Source organism: Typha latifolia, chromosome 6, assembly GCF_019914945.1.
Source record: "Typha latifolia isolate L0001 chromosome 6, TyphaL0001v2, whole genome shotgun sequence".
NCBI lineage: Eukaryota > Viridiplantae > Streptophyta > Magnoliopsida > Poales > Typhaceae > Typha > Typha latifolia.
Window position 1 is genome coordinate 7,496,054 of NC_133091.1, and position 15,581 is coordinate 7,511,634.

The window sequence follows — 15,581 nt, forward strand, 5'->3', positions numbered from 1 at the left end:
AAGAGTTAGTTAGTTTAAGGATATATATATATACACTCACTAATATAATTATTAGCTAAGCTAAGTAGAGCAAATATAATTAATTGTAATTATAAGTATTTTGGTATTTATAGCTTAATTATCATTATTAGATTAATATATTTAATTTTATTAAAAATAATAAATTATATAAGTTTTTATTAATTTTCATGTATACTTATATATATATATATATATATATATATATATATATATATATATATATATATATATATATAAAGTAGCATTTCTAGCACCTTATTGTTATATATATTATTTTCTATAAAAGAAAATGTTGAGGTCTGATAATTAGTTTTATATTAATGGATAAAGATTATTATATGTAATTGTAAACTAATTGAATGGTAATTAGATATAGTATATAATTTTATTTTTAATTATACTATTGTATATTTGATCCTTTTATGTGTTATATAAAAGGAGATTAATATTATTGTATGCCTAATATATAATAAGAAAGTAGAGTCTCCAGTAAATGAATATAATTTATAGTGACAACATGTTAAGGCTATCATTATAATGTAAACCTTATTAATTAATAATGTCTAATAAATAATTATATGTTACACGAACAGATTCTAATTGGATAAATGATTAAATTCATACTACTTAAATATTTTTAGATTCCAAACTCCTTATGTGAGACCTAGTAGACCGTGTTAGCGATAAGTCGACACTTAGCTGACAGATGTGAAATCTATGGTTTGTGTCTTCTAAACTGACTGTGAGTAGTCTTACCTCTTACAGAGCTTTCCCATATTATGATATATTATACTTATATGTATACACAATCTACTTTGGCTTCCTGATATGTTTAGTTAGGATATTTTCTTATTGCATTAGTTGTTTATTTTCATTAAAATAAAATTTTTATAAGTTGCGTTCGAATAGTTCGAATGCAGGTGGGGTCGCATTCGAACGTTCTTACGAACGCCTACATCAGGTTCACAAATACAGAGAAAGCATATTGTGCGTTCGAACGCGGTAGAGCGAGTTCGAACGTCCGCATTCGAACGCTTGCATCGTGTTCGCACATATAGAGAACGTCTTTTGTGCATTCAAGCGCGATCGAGCGCGTTCGAACACGATCGGCGGGAATCTTCTAGAATTAGGGTTACATATTGTTTTAGGACTTGTTGGCTAGCCTTTATATATATGTGGACTTTTTTGCCTATCTTCTCTCTAGACTTCTCCCTCCTCCCTCTTCACCATCCATCCACCTCTACCGTTGGCAAAGTTTCTTCTAACTTCTAATCTCCCTCGATTGTCGAGGCACTACTCTTCTTTGGAATCTCGACCACTTCGTTCTCTTCGTCTATATCCCTAAATCACATCCACAATCCATCTTCACCTCCATACCCATCCATAACCCTAACATCCACTCAACCCATCACCACCACCATCACCCACGTTATTCCGTGTTTTTGTCCCAGTTTCAGTTTGAATCTGTGAAGGGCATAAATACGAAAGTTGTAGATCAGGAAGTTACGAATCTAATCCATTTAGTTTCATAATTATATGACTACTGAAGAATATTTAACTAATATTTTCTCACGATTGTGCGGACTACTTTCGACAGTAAATTCAGATCTTAAGGAAATTGTTACATAGCGGACCTTTTGGTACAATAACTCATCAAAGTAGTATCAGAGCCTATCAATTTGGTATTAGAGCAGGCGAACCTCAAACCTCCATTAATGGTTGAAACAAGGAAGATAACATCAACAAGGAGACGTATGGAGAGCACACTTACAAGGGAAGACTCAATCCATGATAACCCTAACCGTGAGGCCGATTCCTTTAGAGCGACCACAGTAGGACCGAGTCAACCAATGTCCATGAGTGTGAATATGGATGAACTTAGGGGCATGTTCCATACATTGATGCATAGAGTTGACTCAATTAAAAAGGATCACAATGATTTCAAGGAATATGCTATGAACCGATTTGATTCGTCATCTCCTCAACGACAATTGGAGTTTCAAAAAGAACCAGCGGTGGGACCTCATCGAATTGATACCCCATAGGTCCAGGTGCGTCATGTGTGTGTCAATGATCCCCTCTTACCTATGCTTACACATCATTCCACACCTCCGTTGTAAAACCCAAGACCGGCGGTGGTGGAACTCGAGAGGCGTGCGGCACCGGTGCACTTCGTTGATGAGAAGGATTGCACTTTGAGGATGAGGTTGATCCCATTAGAGATGGTGATGGACGTGCTCGAAGATTTAGAGAAGGGGATCAACTTGCACAAAGGTTTAGACCTGAACCAAGGATTTTTCGTGAACCTAACAATGCTATTCGGGGGAGAACCATACGCTAAGATTTCCTAAAATTTCAAGGCGGTGATCCAACGGATTGAGTGTTTCAAGTTGAGCAATATTTTGATTGTTACAGCGGAAGACGCAAAGGTCCAGATGGCAAGCTTTCACTTCTAAGAAACGGCATTGTATTGGTATAGATCGGTTATTTGTGGTGGAGGATTTACCGGATGGGCTATTTTTTATAGGAGGATTACACACAGATTCGGGACAGTGGCATATGAAGATTTTGCTATCACATTAAGCAATATGGTTCAGAGGATGACCGTATTAGAGTACTAAGCTAAGTTTGAAAAAGTTAGTGGTCGTTGTGAGCTATCTTGGCCCAAATTGACATTAATGAGCACATTTATTTCAGGGCTGCGGGATGAGACTCAAGCAGATGTTCGTGCCATTTGTCCTACTACTCTTGAGGAGGCCTTTGAAAAGGCCATGAGGATGGAGTAAAATCAAAAGGATCTAAAGATGGCAGCGAAAATCAATTGGGGCAACCGAGATGGGCAGTTTGCACCTAGAATGCCGGTTGGAAATTCTGTAGGTTCAAGGACAGTGGTTGCTAGTACTAGACCACGACCACCTTTGATACCTTCTTCTGATGTTAGAGGAGGCACAAGACCCCCCATTCAAACTCTCACACCTGCCCAGGTGGAGGAGCGAAGAGCGAAGAGCCTTTGCTTTTGATGTGATGAGCGTTTCACCCTAAGTCATCGGTGTTCCAAACTAATCGGGAGTGTGATGCTCATCGATGGTCTCGAGGAGGATGATGAGGTTGTTGATGATGGAGAGTGTCTAGAGGAAGCCCACAAGGAGGCCATTGAGGTGGGTGCGGAAGAAGATATCTAAGTTGAAATATCGATGCATGCATATTCGGGTACTTCCGCGTCGAGAATGTTACGAGTAGATGGACTCGTTAGAAAGCATTGTGTGCACATCCTAATCGATTCAGAGAGTACACACAACTTTCTAGATGAGAGGTTAGTGAGGAGATTAGGTTTGGATGTCGAATCGACCACGGGATTTGACGTTGCTATTGGAGACGGCACGAAGCTTAAGGCGGAGAGCTTGTGTCGCCGGGTCGGTATATAGGTGCAAGGACACGACATCATTGTGGACTTATATCCGTTAGCACTACGAGGAGCGGACATTGTAATAACCCAAGTAGGGTAAAAAAATAAAAATAAAAATAAAAAATTGTTAGGCACGACGCGACCGGCCACGCTATGGCTGACCTCGTGCCTAGCATGCCCTGCATACCATGGCAGTGGTGGGGGGCCATGCACCTCCACCAATCCACGCTTCTACATGCCACAGCGACACATGGAGGTGGGACCCGGCCCACCAACCACTCCGCCGCTGCCGCATGACTAGCTCTCTCTCTTTCTCTCTCTCTCTATTTTTCTCTCTCTCTTCCCCGCCTTCTCTCAACCTCTTTCTCTCTCTCTCTCTCCCTCTTGTGCACCAGCAGACACCGGTCGCCGAGAAAAGTCGTCGTTGCCATTCTGTCCGCCGGTGAGCCTCTCTCTTTCTCTCTCTCCTTTTCTCTCTCTGTATCGCTCTCCCTCTCTTTGTGGCTTCCTCTCGAGACCGCCGAAGGTTTGAGCCGTCAGCGAGAGGTCGGCCGCTAAGTGGCCACCAACGACCGTACCCTACGGCTCAACCCTCTTCTTCTTTCTTTTTCTTCTTCTTCTCCTCCTCCTTCCCTTCTTTCTCCTCTCAGGTAACACTGCAGTGAGGTGCTGGGCTCGGCCCAACACCCTTGCATCGCATGGTGCTAGCACCTACTAGGTTAAGGTGCTGGGTTGAGCACAGCACTGTATATAGTTTATATTTATATATATATATATATGCATATTATTGATACTATTTAAATTATATTTGATTATGTTATTAATTATTTAATTAGTTTAGTTAATCTAATGTATTTAAATTATATGAATTAAATCTAATTACATCATAGTTAGTAAATAAATCTAATTATATCATGTTTAACAAAATACCTACAACATAAATTACTATATTAAACCTAGGTAGGTAATAATAATTATTAGGGTTATGTACGTATATTCTTGCATAAATATTTATAGTAACTTAATTCTTATTTTTCTTAATTATCAAAGAGAATAATAGGTAGATAATTATGTTTTTAATATAATATTAAATAATATAATTATGGTTAATAAATAACAAAACAAATATAGAAATGAAGAGTACATGATTACCATAAGAAATTATCTTCTAGCCAGGTTAATATTAATTAATAGAAAGACTAACATTATTTGTTATAAATAATTTCATATTCCGACCCCCTTATTCAAAACCCGTGGACTTAGCTATCGAGGCTTGATAGTTGTCGTAGCAGCATGAACGAGTGGTTATTTTGTAATTACATTGGTGGTGAGTAGTCTTATCCCCTAGACATCTTTCTCAAATTATGATATATTATATAATTATGTATATGCATGTTTTGACCTCCAACATGATTATATAACCTTATTTAGAGATGATTTCAGTTGAACATATTTTATCATGCATATGATTAGACTGATCTAGGATATGAGTATGCCGATGACATATAGAGATGATTGGAGGTGATTATACTGTTATGACTTTGTATCCGATGATCTCTAACATGAGTATGCATGTGATAGACTAGTAATGATATACATGAGTTACATATATAGTTGAAGACTGCATTACATTATTTTCCTCTTGGCTTCCTTACCACATAAATTCTTGATATACATGACTTGTTATAATACTGAATATATACATACGATCTATCATATAGAAGAAAATGCATAAATCTCATTGATAGAAAAGTTGATAGAAAAAGCATGAGGGTACTCGAGTAGGCGCTAGGGTTAGGGGTACATGGAGTGATGACTATGGTCGTTGATAGGTGATATCTCGTGGCCCATGTTCGAGATCAGTTGAGTCTCTATGCACAGACAAACGAGCACCTACCGTTCGCAAGGGCATGCGTATGGCGAGTTACCCTCATGTGATTTCTATTAACTGGTGGGATATCCGATCTAGATAAATTTTAATATACCCTTAGCGTATGGCAGGGTTTGATTATGACTGAGATACCTTAGCGTATGACAAGGTATGCTTTGAGCCTACGGGTAGGATGTTGAGATTGGGTATCGGGTGTGCATAGTGGTATAGTACGATGATATTATATCGAGATGTCGGTGATGATCATAATGTTGAAAATTACATATGATTTCATTATCATATATTATACATGATTATCGAATGGTCAATATGCATTATAGATAGTTGTATTTGATATCATAGCATGATCATGATCAACATGTATTATATGTGTTATATTTGAGAGAGAGTTATGATGATGGTATGACATGGAGATTTATTAAACATTATCGATGATTATATATTTTATCAGTTATGACATGACATGTTATCTATTTTTCATTTATGTATTAGTGAGGAACACTCATATACTCATTCATGACATGATGCTCTTTCTCATTCATATCATCAAGTACATGATTTACTCTTTGTTTGGCTTCACTGATTCGGGATAAGGTCTATTTACTTAGCCTTTAGCTTATGACTCTCTTTGTTTTCTCCTTTCCAAAAACCTAGGTGAACAAGTGGAGCAAGATACTCCCTTAGAGGTCTTGCCAGTAGGTGAAGAGTTGAGTGTGGTTAGTATTATACACTAGATGAGTTATCTTATCTGATGTATTAGTGGACATCCTCCAAAGTGTGTCTTTATCCTTGTCTTATATTCTAGCAGGTGACTTTGTATTTATATAATTATGTATATACCACCGTTTTATATATGTAGTTGTGAAAAGCTCTTGATGATATGTTGTGGCCTGTGTCGGGTCCAAGTAGGGTTATCTATATGTTGTTGACAGTTAGACTTGAGTTATTCTTAGTTTAGATGTTGTGGATAAAATTATGATGTTGATATAGGTTTATTTGATTGTCAAGAACTAACCAAATGGTCAGGTGTCACGCACATGCCATGTGGGCTTGTGCCACGCATGTGTTTAGGGTTTGGGTATTATAGACATTGTCCTTGGTACCTAGTAGTTACAGAGCTTGGGACCCGTCACATTTGATTTTCGAAGCATGTGGATGAAATTAAAAAAAGGAAACAAAGATGTGCGGCCTGATGGCATACGGTCTTCGTCGATTCCTACGATGCAGCCTATGGTAGGTTTGCCTTGTGCGTATGATTTGACCTATTTTCTTCGGTTAGAACCAGTAGGAGATAACCCTCAAATGAGTTCAAATACTACCATTGAATTGTCTAATTTATTAGATAATTTTTCTGGACTATTTGAAGAGCCACAGGAGTTGCCACCGAGGAGAGCGGCGAACCATCACATAAAGATTGTACCCAAGGCTGCACCAGCAAATGTGAGGCCATATCGGTATCCACAAAAAGTTATCTCAAAGATGGTAGCCGAGATGTTGGAGCAAGGTCTCATTCAACCAAGTCATAGCTCATACTCATTTCTCGTGCTATTGGTGCGAAAAAAGGACAGGATATAATATTTCTGTATTGAGTATCAATCACTAAACGTTATTACCGTCAAGGATTGGTATCCTATTCCGGTAATAGATGAGCTACTAGACAAGCTTGCATGGGTGACTATATTCATCAAGCTTGACTTGAGGGCTAGGTATCATCAAATTAGAGTTCACTTGGCGGATGTGCACAAAACTGCATTTCGGACTACGAAATAGCATTACAAGTTCCTAGTGATGCCTTTTGGTCTCACCAATGCTCCAGCTACCTTTCAAGATCTCATGAATGATATATTTCGACCTCTATTGCGAAGGTATGTCTTGGTATTTTTTGATGACATTTTGGTGTATAGCAAAAATGAATTGGAGCATTGGCGGTATTTGGAGGATGTGCTGAATTTGTTAAAGCAAAACCAATTGAAGATCAAGAAGTCTAAGTGCCTATTGGAAGTACCATAAGTAGAGTATTTAGGCCACATCATTTCAACGGAAGGTGTAGCGGCGGATCGTCAAAAGGTTGCATGCATGACTGCTTGGCATATTCCTACTACTACCACCAGATTGAGAAGATTTTTGGGGCCAACCGAATATTATTGATGATTCATCATCGGATATGGCAAGATCGCTGCTCCTCTCACTTCTTTGTTGAAGGACTCTTTTAGATGGACGGATGAAGCCACTTCAGTCTTTGAAAAACTAAAATAAAAATCTCAGCAATTATCAACTTATGAGAGAGAGATGTTGGCAATTCTGTATGCGGTGACAAAGTGAAGGCCCTATTTGATTAGTAGACGATTTATTATACGAACCAATCAAATTAGTCTTCCATACTTTACGAGACAGCGTATACACACTCCGGCACAACAGAGATGGGTCACAAAATTGTTGGGGTATGATTATGAAATAAAATACAAGAAGGAAACGAAAAATAGAGCGGTGGATGCACTATCACGCCAAACCGATAGTTTGTGTACTTGCTAGGTGACGACAACGACATGGTACTAGATTAGAGATGGAGATTCTAGTTGAGTGGCTTAGTAAGCCATCCGATGAGGCGACATGGGAGTTGGAGACTGATATCTTGGAGCGTTTCCCAGACTTTTCACCTTGAGGGTAAGGTGAGGGAAGCGTGGTGGGTTGATACATTTAGTTAAGATCTTTTCTTACTGATTAGTTGTTTATTTTCATTAAAATAAAATTCCTATAAGTCACATTCGAATGCAGATGAGGTCACATTCGAACGCCCTTGCAAACGCCTACATCAGGTTCGCAAATACAGAGAACACACATTGTGCGTTCGAACGCAATCGGGCGTGTTCGAATGCGATCGACGAGAATCTTCTAGAATTAGGGTTACATATTGTTTTAGGACTTGTTGGCTAGCCTATATATATATATATATGTGGATGGTAGTCAAATTTATTATGCTATTGGAATATTGATTTCTTGCCTCTTTATCCTCTATCTATCCTAATCTCCCTCCTCCCTCTTCACCATCTTTCCACCTCTATCATCGACAAGGTTTCTTCTAACTTCTAATCTCCCTCGACTGTCGAGCCACCCCTCTTCTTTGGAATCTCAACCAATTTGTTCCCTTCGTCTATATCCCTAAATCATATCCACAATCCACCTTCACCTCCATACCCATCCATAACCCTAACATTCACTCCACTCGTCACAACCACCATCACCCACATTATTCCGTGTTTTCGTCCCAGTTATAGTTCGAATATGTGAAGGGCGTAAATATAAAAGTTGTAGATCAGGAAGTTATAAATCTAATATACATAGTTTCATAATTTGCTAACTACCAGAGAATATTTGACAAATATTTTTTCATGATTGCGCGGACTTGCTTTCGCAATAAATTTAGATCTTAAGGGAATCTAATCCATTTAGTTTCGTAATTGTATGACTATCGAAGAATATTTAACTAATATTTTCCCACGGTTACGTGGACTACTTTCGACAATAAATTCAGATCTTAAGGGAATTGTTTCGTAGCCGACCTTTTGGTACAAGAACTCATCAAATTGGTATCAGAGCCTATCAATTTGGTATCAGAGCTCATCAGTCTGGTATTAGAGCCTATTAGTGGTATTAGAGTTTATCACTTCCAAGATGATTATATGATATTTTATAGAGATAATTTCGGTCAAGGATATTTTATCATTCATTTGGTTAGACTGATCTTGGATATGAATATATCATTGATATATATAGATGATTAGAGATGACTATACTATTATGACTTTATGTCGAGATGATTTTTAGTATGAGTATGCATGTGAAAGATATATGTTTAGAGATTGTATCATATCATATCTTTTTTGACTCCTCTTCCACCTAAATTTCTAATATGCATTGATTAGTTATAGTACTAGATAAAAATGCACATGATTTATCATATAGGAGATTGATAAATCTCATTAATAAGAAACTTGATACAAAAAGCATGAGGATACTCAAGTAGGCGCCAGGGTTTGGAGTGTATGATGTGATGATTATGATCGCTGATATGTGATATCTCGTGGCTCATGTCCGAGGTCAGTTGAGTCTGGTGCGCATAGGACATGTGTGTGGCGAGCTACCCTCATGAGTTTTCTATTAACTAGTGGAGAACTCGATCTGGATAGATATTGATATACCCTTAGCATATGGTAGAATATGATTATGACTAAGATATCCTTAGCATATAGTGGAGTATGTATTTGTATTTGATATCATACTATGGTCATGGTTGACATGCATCATATGTAGCATATTTGAGAGAGTTACAATGATGGTATGATATGAAGATTTATTTATACATTATTGATAATTATATACTTGATCAGTTATGACATCTACCAAATATTTATATATTATTGAGGTTTGATGATACATTGATATACTCATTCATGATATGAGCTCCCTTTTTATTCATATTATCTAATACATAATTTACTCTCTATTTGACATAATTGATTCGGTGTAAGGTATATTTACTGAGCTATGACTTTTTTTATTTCTTTTCTAACTCTTTAGATATGTGATATGTGATAGCGACTTGAGATATTCTGAGATGGTATAAAAGATAGTTTAGATAGAAATCGAGTTATATTGTTATTGATTATATTTATACTTCATTGTATTAGACGATGATTTGTATAATATACTAATGATGGAGGAAAAGATTTAGGAGCTGCGGATGGCAATGAAGACCTACTAGACCACTACAGAAATGAGGTCTTAACCTTGACTATCTGTGGCCATCGATGGTGATTTCAATATACTAAGTGCTACCAAGTCCCAATTTGAGTCGAGAAATATTTTTAGGAAAGTTAAAAATATGTCATGTAAATGAATCGAAAACACAAGTACAAATCATTTCATAGGCAAATTTATAATTTTAAGAATAATTTAAACTTATAACTATTTTTTTTCTCTCTTCTATCACCTATCACCTCTTGAACATAGTTGGAATAAACTACCATTTTTGTTACATTTGTTTCGTGTTGTTAGCCAAGTTAAAAGGAAAATCCTTGGATTTTGTAATGGTATGTTTTTTTTTTTTTGACTGCAAAGAGTTGAGGTCAGCTTAGATTATAATTTCTGTCGCCACTTGTCCGCGTCGACAGCTAACAGTTTACAGATCTCCGGTGGAGCGTTGTTTAGACGCTCCACGTGGCAGTACCCCGAGGCCAAACTGGCCTTCGCTGCTGCCCAGTCAGCGACCGCATTGGCCTCTCTCCCTACATGGGATAACCTGACCTCACCCAAACTATTGGCTAGCTGCGCACATTCACGCGCGAGGTTTCGGACGCGCCATGGGCTGCGCTCTGGCTGCTGCATGCAGCTGATGGCCTCGGTGCAGTCTGACTCAACCTGTAGCCTGGGACCTCCCCTCGCCATCCTCAACGCTAGTCTAATAGCCCAGAGTTCGGATTGAAGCGCCGAGGTGCTCGGGCACGGCTCCCAGCCCGCCTGAAGGAACTCTCCCTCCGCGTTACGGAAAATGGCCGCTGCTCCGCCTTGGTACGCACCAGCTCGCAGCGCTCCGTCGGTGTTTGCTTTGATCCAGCCCGGCTCCGGCGGCTCCCAGGGTTTCCTTGTCATTCGTAACTTCGGGGTCTTCCGCTTGATTACGCACCTGTACTCCTCCGCCATTTGAACCGCAGCCCTGACCACGGCAAGCTCCGGCGTACGCTTCTCTCTAAACACCACGCCATTCCTGCTCTTCCACAGAGACCACAGCATGCACGCTATCAAACTTTTGGCACGACCGTCTTCCTCTGCGCCCGCACTCCACTCCTTCGTGATCCAATCTTGGTCAATCTCCGCCGCCGCCAGCCGTTCTCTGGTACCCAGGATCGCCCATACCTCCCGGCTGTATCTACACGAGAAGAGGAGGTGCTCGCTCGTCTCACTAAACAGCCCGCACATGGCACAGCTAGCCTCTGGGCCGATATGCAGGTAGCGGAGGTAGGCTCGCGTCGGGAGCCTGCCCCACAGAAGCTTCCAGCAGAAGACTCTGATCCTTGGCGAAACCTGGAGACGCCAAAGATTACTCCACCCTGCCCATTGCTGAGCACTTTGAGGGAGCAGGGACTGGTATATCGCCTTGACCGAAGGCATTCCCCGTGGGTGCGGCCACCAGATCCACCGGTCCTCGCTAGCGGCGGCTCCCATGGTGCAGTTGGTAATCTCGAAAGCCAGCTCAGATCCTGCCTCCCTGGCCAACTGCTCCGAGGTCCATTGCCCGTCTCTGGTGAGGTTATCCACGCTCAGATTTTCGTCCATGAGCCTGGGCGCCAGGATCCGAGGCTGTCTGGACCACGGGATCTCATGCAGCCACGGGTCGAAAGCAGCACTTGTGCCTTTGCCATTTCCTATCAGAACTCTGCAACCCATTCTAATCTGGTTTGCGGTTTTAGTTAGCGCCCTCCACATCCATGAAGGTTGTCGGCTCTTCGAAGTCTCCCACGGGTGAAGTCTCCCATATTTAGCTTTGCATGAGTTGGATCCAAGGCGCCCGCTCCTGTTTAGGAATTTGAAAACCAGCTTCCCCGGTGAGCCGTTCTTGCCTCCTCGGCCTACGGACCCCGAGACCTCCTTGACGTTTGGCGAGCGTCACCTGCGCCCAGTTCATCAGGTGGAGGCCATGGCCGTCCTGATTTTTCCATAGGAAGTTACGTGCTACCTAGCCAGTAAGACGGAATCGCTAGCAGCGCCGCCTTGATCAGGGTTAGCTTGCCGGCCTGGGAAAGGAGCGTCCCTTTCCGGCCGCTAGCCTCTTGTTAATCCTCTCCACCGCTCTCATTGCCCGCACCTTCACCCTCCTCCCCGAGATAAGCACCCCGAGGTATTTGAACGGCATGCCTGCCACCTTCAGCCCGAGCAGGGCACTGAGGTGGGAGCCTTCCTCGGCCCCGACCCTGCGTGGCAGATACAGCTCCGACTTGCTGTAGTTCACCCGCTGGTGTGTGAGTCGCTCGTACTGGCTCAGGCTCTCCAGGATGCTGTGGGCGTTTGCAGGCGTGGCTTCCAGCATTAACAGCAGGTCATCTGCATATAGCAGGTGAGACAGCTGCACTTCTCTGACTCTAAATCCTCGCAGAAGGCCTTGGGCTGCCTTCTCGTTGATAAGTCCCGATAACACTTGCGTAACTGTGATGAAGAGGTAGGGAGATATCGGGTCACCATGTCGCAGGCCACTCCTGGGCGTGATCCAGGAGGTCGGGCTCCCGTTGATCGCCAAGGCAAACCTAGGGAGGCGTGCAAGCCTGCACCCGGTTGCACCACCTAATAGGGAAACCCATCCGCCGCCAGGCCGCCTACCACCGCCTTACCAACCGACCCGATCATACGCCTTTTCCATGTCCATTTTGATCATCATGATAGGCTCGCCGCTCTTGTCGGTGGCCATGGAGTGCGCCACCTCCTGGGCGACCAACGTGTTATCTTCGATGCTCCGCCGCCACAAAAGCCGCCCCGCTCCGGCCTATGATCTTGGCCAGCACTGCCTTAAGCCTGTTTGCCATGATCTTTGCTATTACCTTGTAGCTGACATTACACAGGGCGATCGGCCGATAGTCCGCCACTTTAACAGGGTGCTCCTTCTTTGGGATCAAGGTGATGAAGGTATCCCCCCAAGCTTTAGGCATCGAGGCGCTGTTGAAGAAGTGCCCGACGGCCCTGTAGAGGTCACCTCCCATGGTATCCCAGTATTTGGTGTAGACTTCCGCTTGCATCCCGTCCGGGCCCGGGGCCTTACCTTTCGGCAGGCTCCACACCGCTTCCTTGATCTCCTCCTCCATCACCGGCCTCTGCAGGAGTGCCGCTTCCTCGGCGAGATGGAAGGAAGAGATGGCCACGCCCGACTCCTGTGGTCTACCTCATCCGCTTCACCCCCGAGCCGTTGGTAGAAGGCAGTGAAACAAAGGCTCACCTCCGCCGGCTCCTGAATCCAGCGCCCGTCGTCACCCAGGATGCTGGCAATCGAGTTGCGTCTGCGTCTCATGGTAGCCGAGAGGTGGAAGAATTTGGTGTTGCGATCTCCTTCCTCCGTCCACCTTAGGCGGGAACGTTGCAGCCACTTAATGTTGAGTTGCCTGTTGAGGGCGATCTTGTAGTTGTAGAAGCTTCTCAGGCTCTGCATGCCCTCCTCCGACAGCAGCCCATTGGCGTCAAGCTCCTCTAGGTCAGCCAGCTTCAGGTTGGTGTCCTTTAGCCGTCTTTCCACGTTCCCCACCGCCGCGCGGTTCCAGTTGCTCAGGCTCCTCCTCAGCTCACTCAGGCGGTGCGAGAAGGCTTGCATTGGGTTGCCGTTTGCTTGCGGCTTCCCGGGTTTCTGTACTACGTTCGGGCACTCCTCATACTCCATCCGAGGAGCTCAAACCGGAATGGTCTCTTGCTTCTCGTCGTTCCGGCGAGCACCGTGAGGAGCGGCGGCGCGTGATCCGGCCCCCGGACTAAGTGCTGGACTTTGCACTCCGGATGCTCACTCACCCAGGCCGTGTTGGCTAGAGCTCTGTCTAGCCGGATCCAGATGCGTCGCACTCCTTGTTGGTTGTTGCACCAGGTGTATGGAATGCCTTCATATCCTAGGTCGCACATTCAGCAAAAAATTCACTCTCGTTAACATTACGGAAGCCAATAGGGTTCTACTATTTAAATGGGCCTATAGCCCTAGACTAATATGCCGGCCCACTTCAAGAAGGAAAATCCACAATCCCAATCTCTCATGCACACGCAATGATGTATGTAATATGTTTTGTGTCTCGTATCCACCGTCCATACGTGCATTCTACCACGTATTAGTACCACTACGATTTATGGAAGAGGTGGGATGTGAATGCGCTTCTGCCACATACCACACCCTCATCAAACCAAGCTCTCTCCCGTCTCTCTCTTTACCCCTTTCCCCAAATAGGAAAAACAATCTCCTCTCTTGCCGCCGTCGCCGATTCGATGCCTGCAAACCCCATCACCGCGTCCACCGCCGTCGGAACCACGAGGAACTCTTCTCTCTCTCTTGGCCAAGGGAGGACGAAGGAGGAGCCGGTTACGGTCTTCTCGAATCGCATGACCTAGCCCTAGCGGACGAGATAGGTGGCCTGAGATTCATCTTCCCTGCTCTTGCCATGGCTCCTGCTCGGAAGAAGGGATCTGCACGGGCCGCCGCCGCCGCCGCCGCCGCCGCGCAGCAGTGGAAGGTCGGCGATCTTGTCCTCGCAAAGCTCAAGGGCTTCCCGGCTTGGCCGGCCATGGTAGGCGCGCTTTCTTGGTCCTCTCTTCATCTTGATCTGGGGTTTTCTCTTTGCGGTGCTGCCTCTTTGTTCATTTTGTTTTTGCTAGGGTTTGTGGTCTTGTGAAATATGGGGTTTGTGTTAGGAAATTCCTTTTTATTGGTCTGTAGAGGAAATTGTCCTTGCATAGCAACCAAGATGCTCCTTTTGATGTTTCTCTCTGGGTTATAATCCCTCTGATGGCCTCTTCAATCTATGAATTGATTAGGGATGCAAATTGTAACTTATGCCTCCTTGTCATAGTGGCGTACTTATTTTTGGCATCCTTTATTGGCCATGGTAACCCTTTCCTGTTCCTCTTCTGCATCTGATCTAGGGTTTTTTTTTTCCTTTAGTCGTGTCGCCTCTTTTAGTTCTTTCTGTTTACCTAGGGTTCGTGTGTGGGGGCGTGGATGTGGATGATTTTCTTTGTTGGGGCTGCTATTGTTGAGAAATATGGGGAAAGGGTAAAAAAAAAAGATCTTATTTTTACAGCCCTGAGGAAAGTTGGCCTTGCATGCCAAGCAAGGCGCTTCTTTCTGTTTTGGATATTTTTCATTTGATTTTTTTTATTTACTCCTCCAACCCTTTCTCTTGTTTTCCTTTTGTTAATCGACTATGGATGCAGATGGTACCCTTGCTTGGACCTGTTTTGGTGAATGTTGATGATTAACTCAGGCTGCTGTCTTTTTGAATTTGGTTAGGATGAAAAATATTGCACCAGTTTTCCTAGAAAATTATGCCTGCATAGCAACAAAGTTTCTCCTTTTGTTGTTCTTAGTGTTACATTCGATTCATATATCCTCTTGCTCTCCAATTCTTTCCTTTCCTTTCTTTTCCTTTCCCTTCTGTTACTTTTGTTAGTCGGTTAATGATTTAGTTGGTAACCTAGCTGAGCTTCCTTGTTCAGGGTGACTTATTTGGGGTCCTTTTCTTGCTGTCT

General features: G+C 42.9%; 1 protein-coding gene across 3 annotated transcripts in view; it reads left to right on the forward strand.

Annotated features, from left to right (window-relative positions):
• The first annotated feature begins 14,160 nt into the window (after positions 1 to 14,160).
• Positions 14,161 to 15,581, forward strand: part of LOC140790430 (protein HUA2-LIKE 2-like) — a 34,008-nt gene continuing 32,587 nt past the window's right edge. For 2 of the 3 annotated variants that reach the window (XM_073140517.1, XM_073140519.1), the window contains exon 1: positions 14,161 to 14,620. In XM_073140517.1, coding sequence (XP_072996618.1) covers positions 14,186 to 14,620 — 435 coding nt within the window. In that variant the 5' untranslated portion in view covers positions 14,161 to 14,185. The remainder of the gene's footprint in view (positions 14,621 to 15,581) is intronic. The other variant, XM_073140520.1, reaches the window with a different exon arrangement.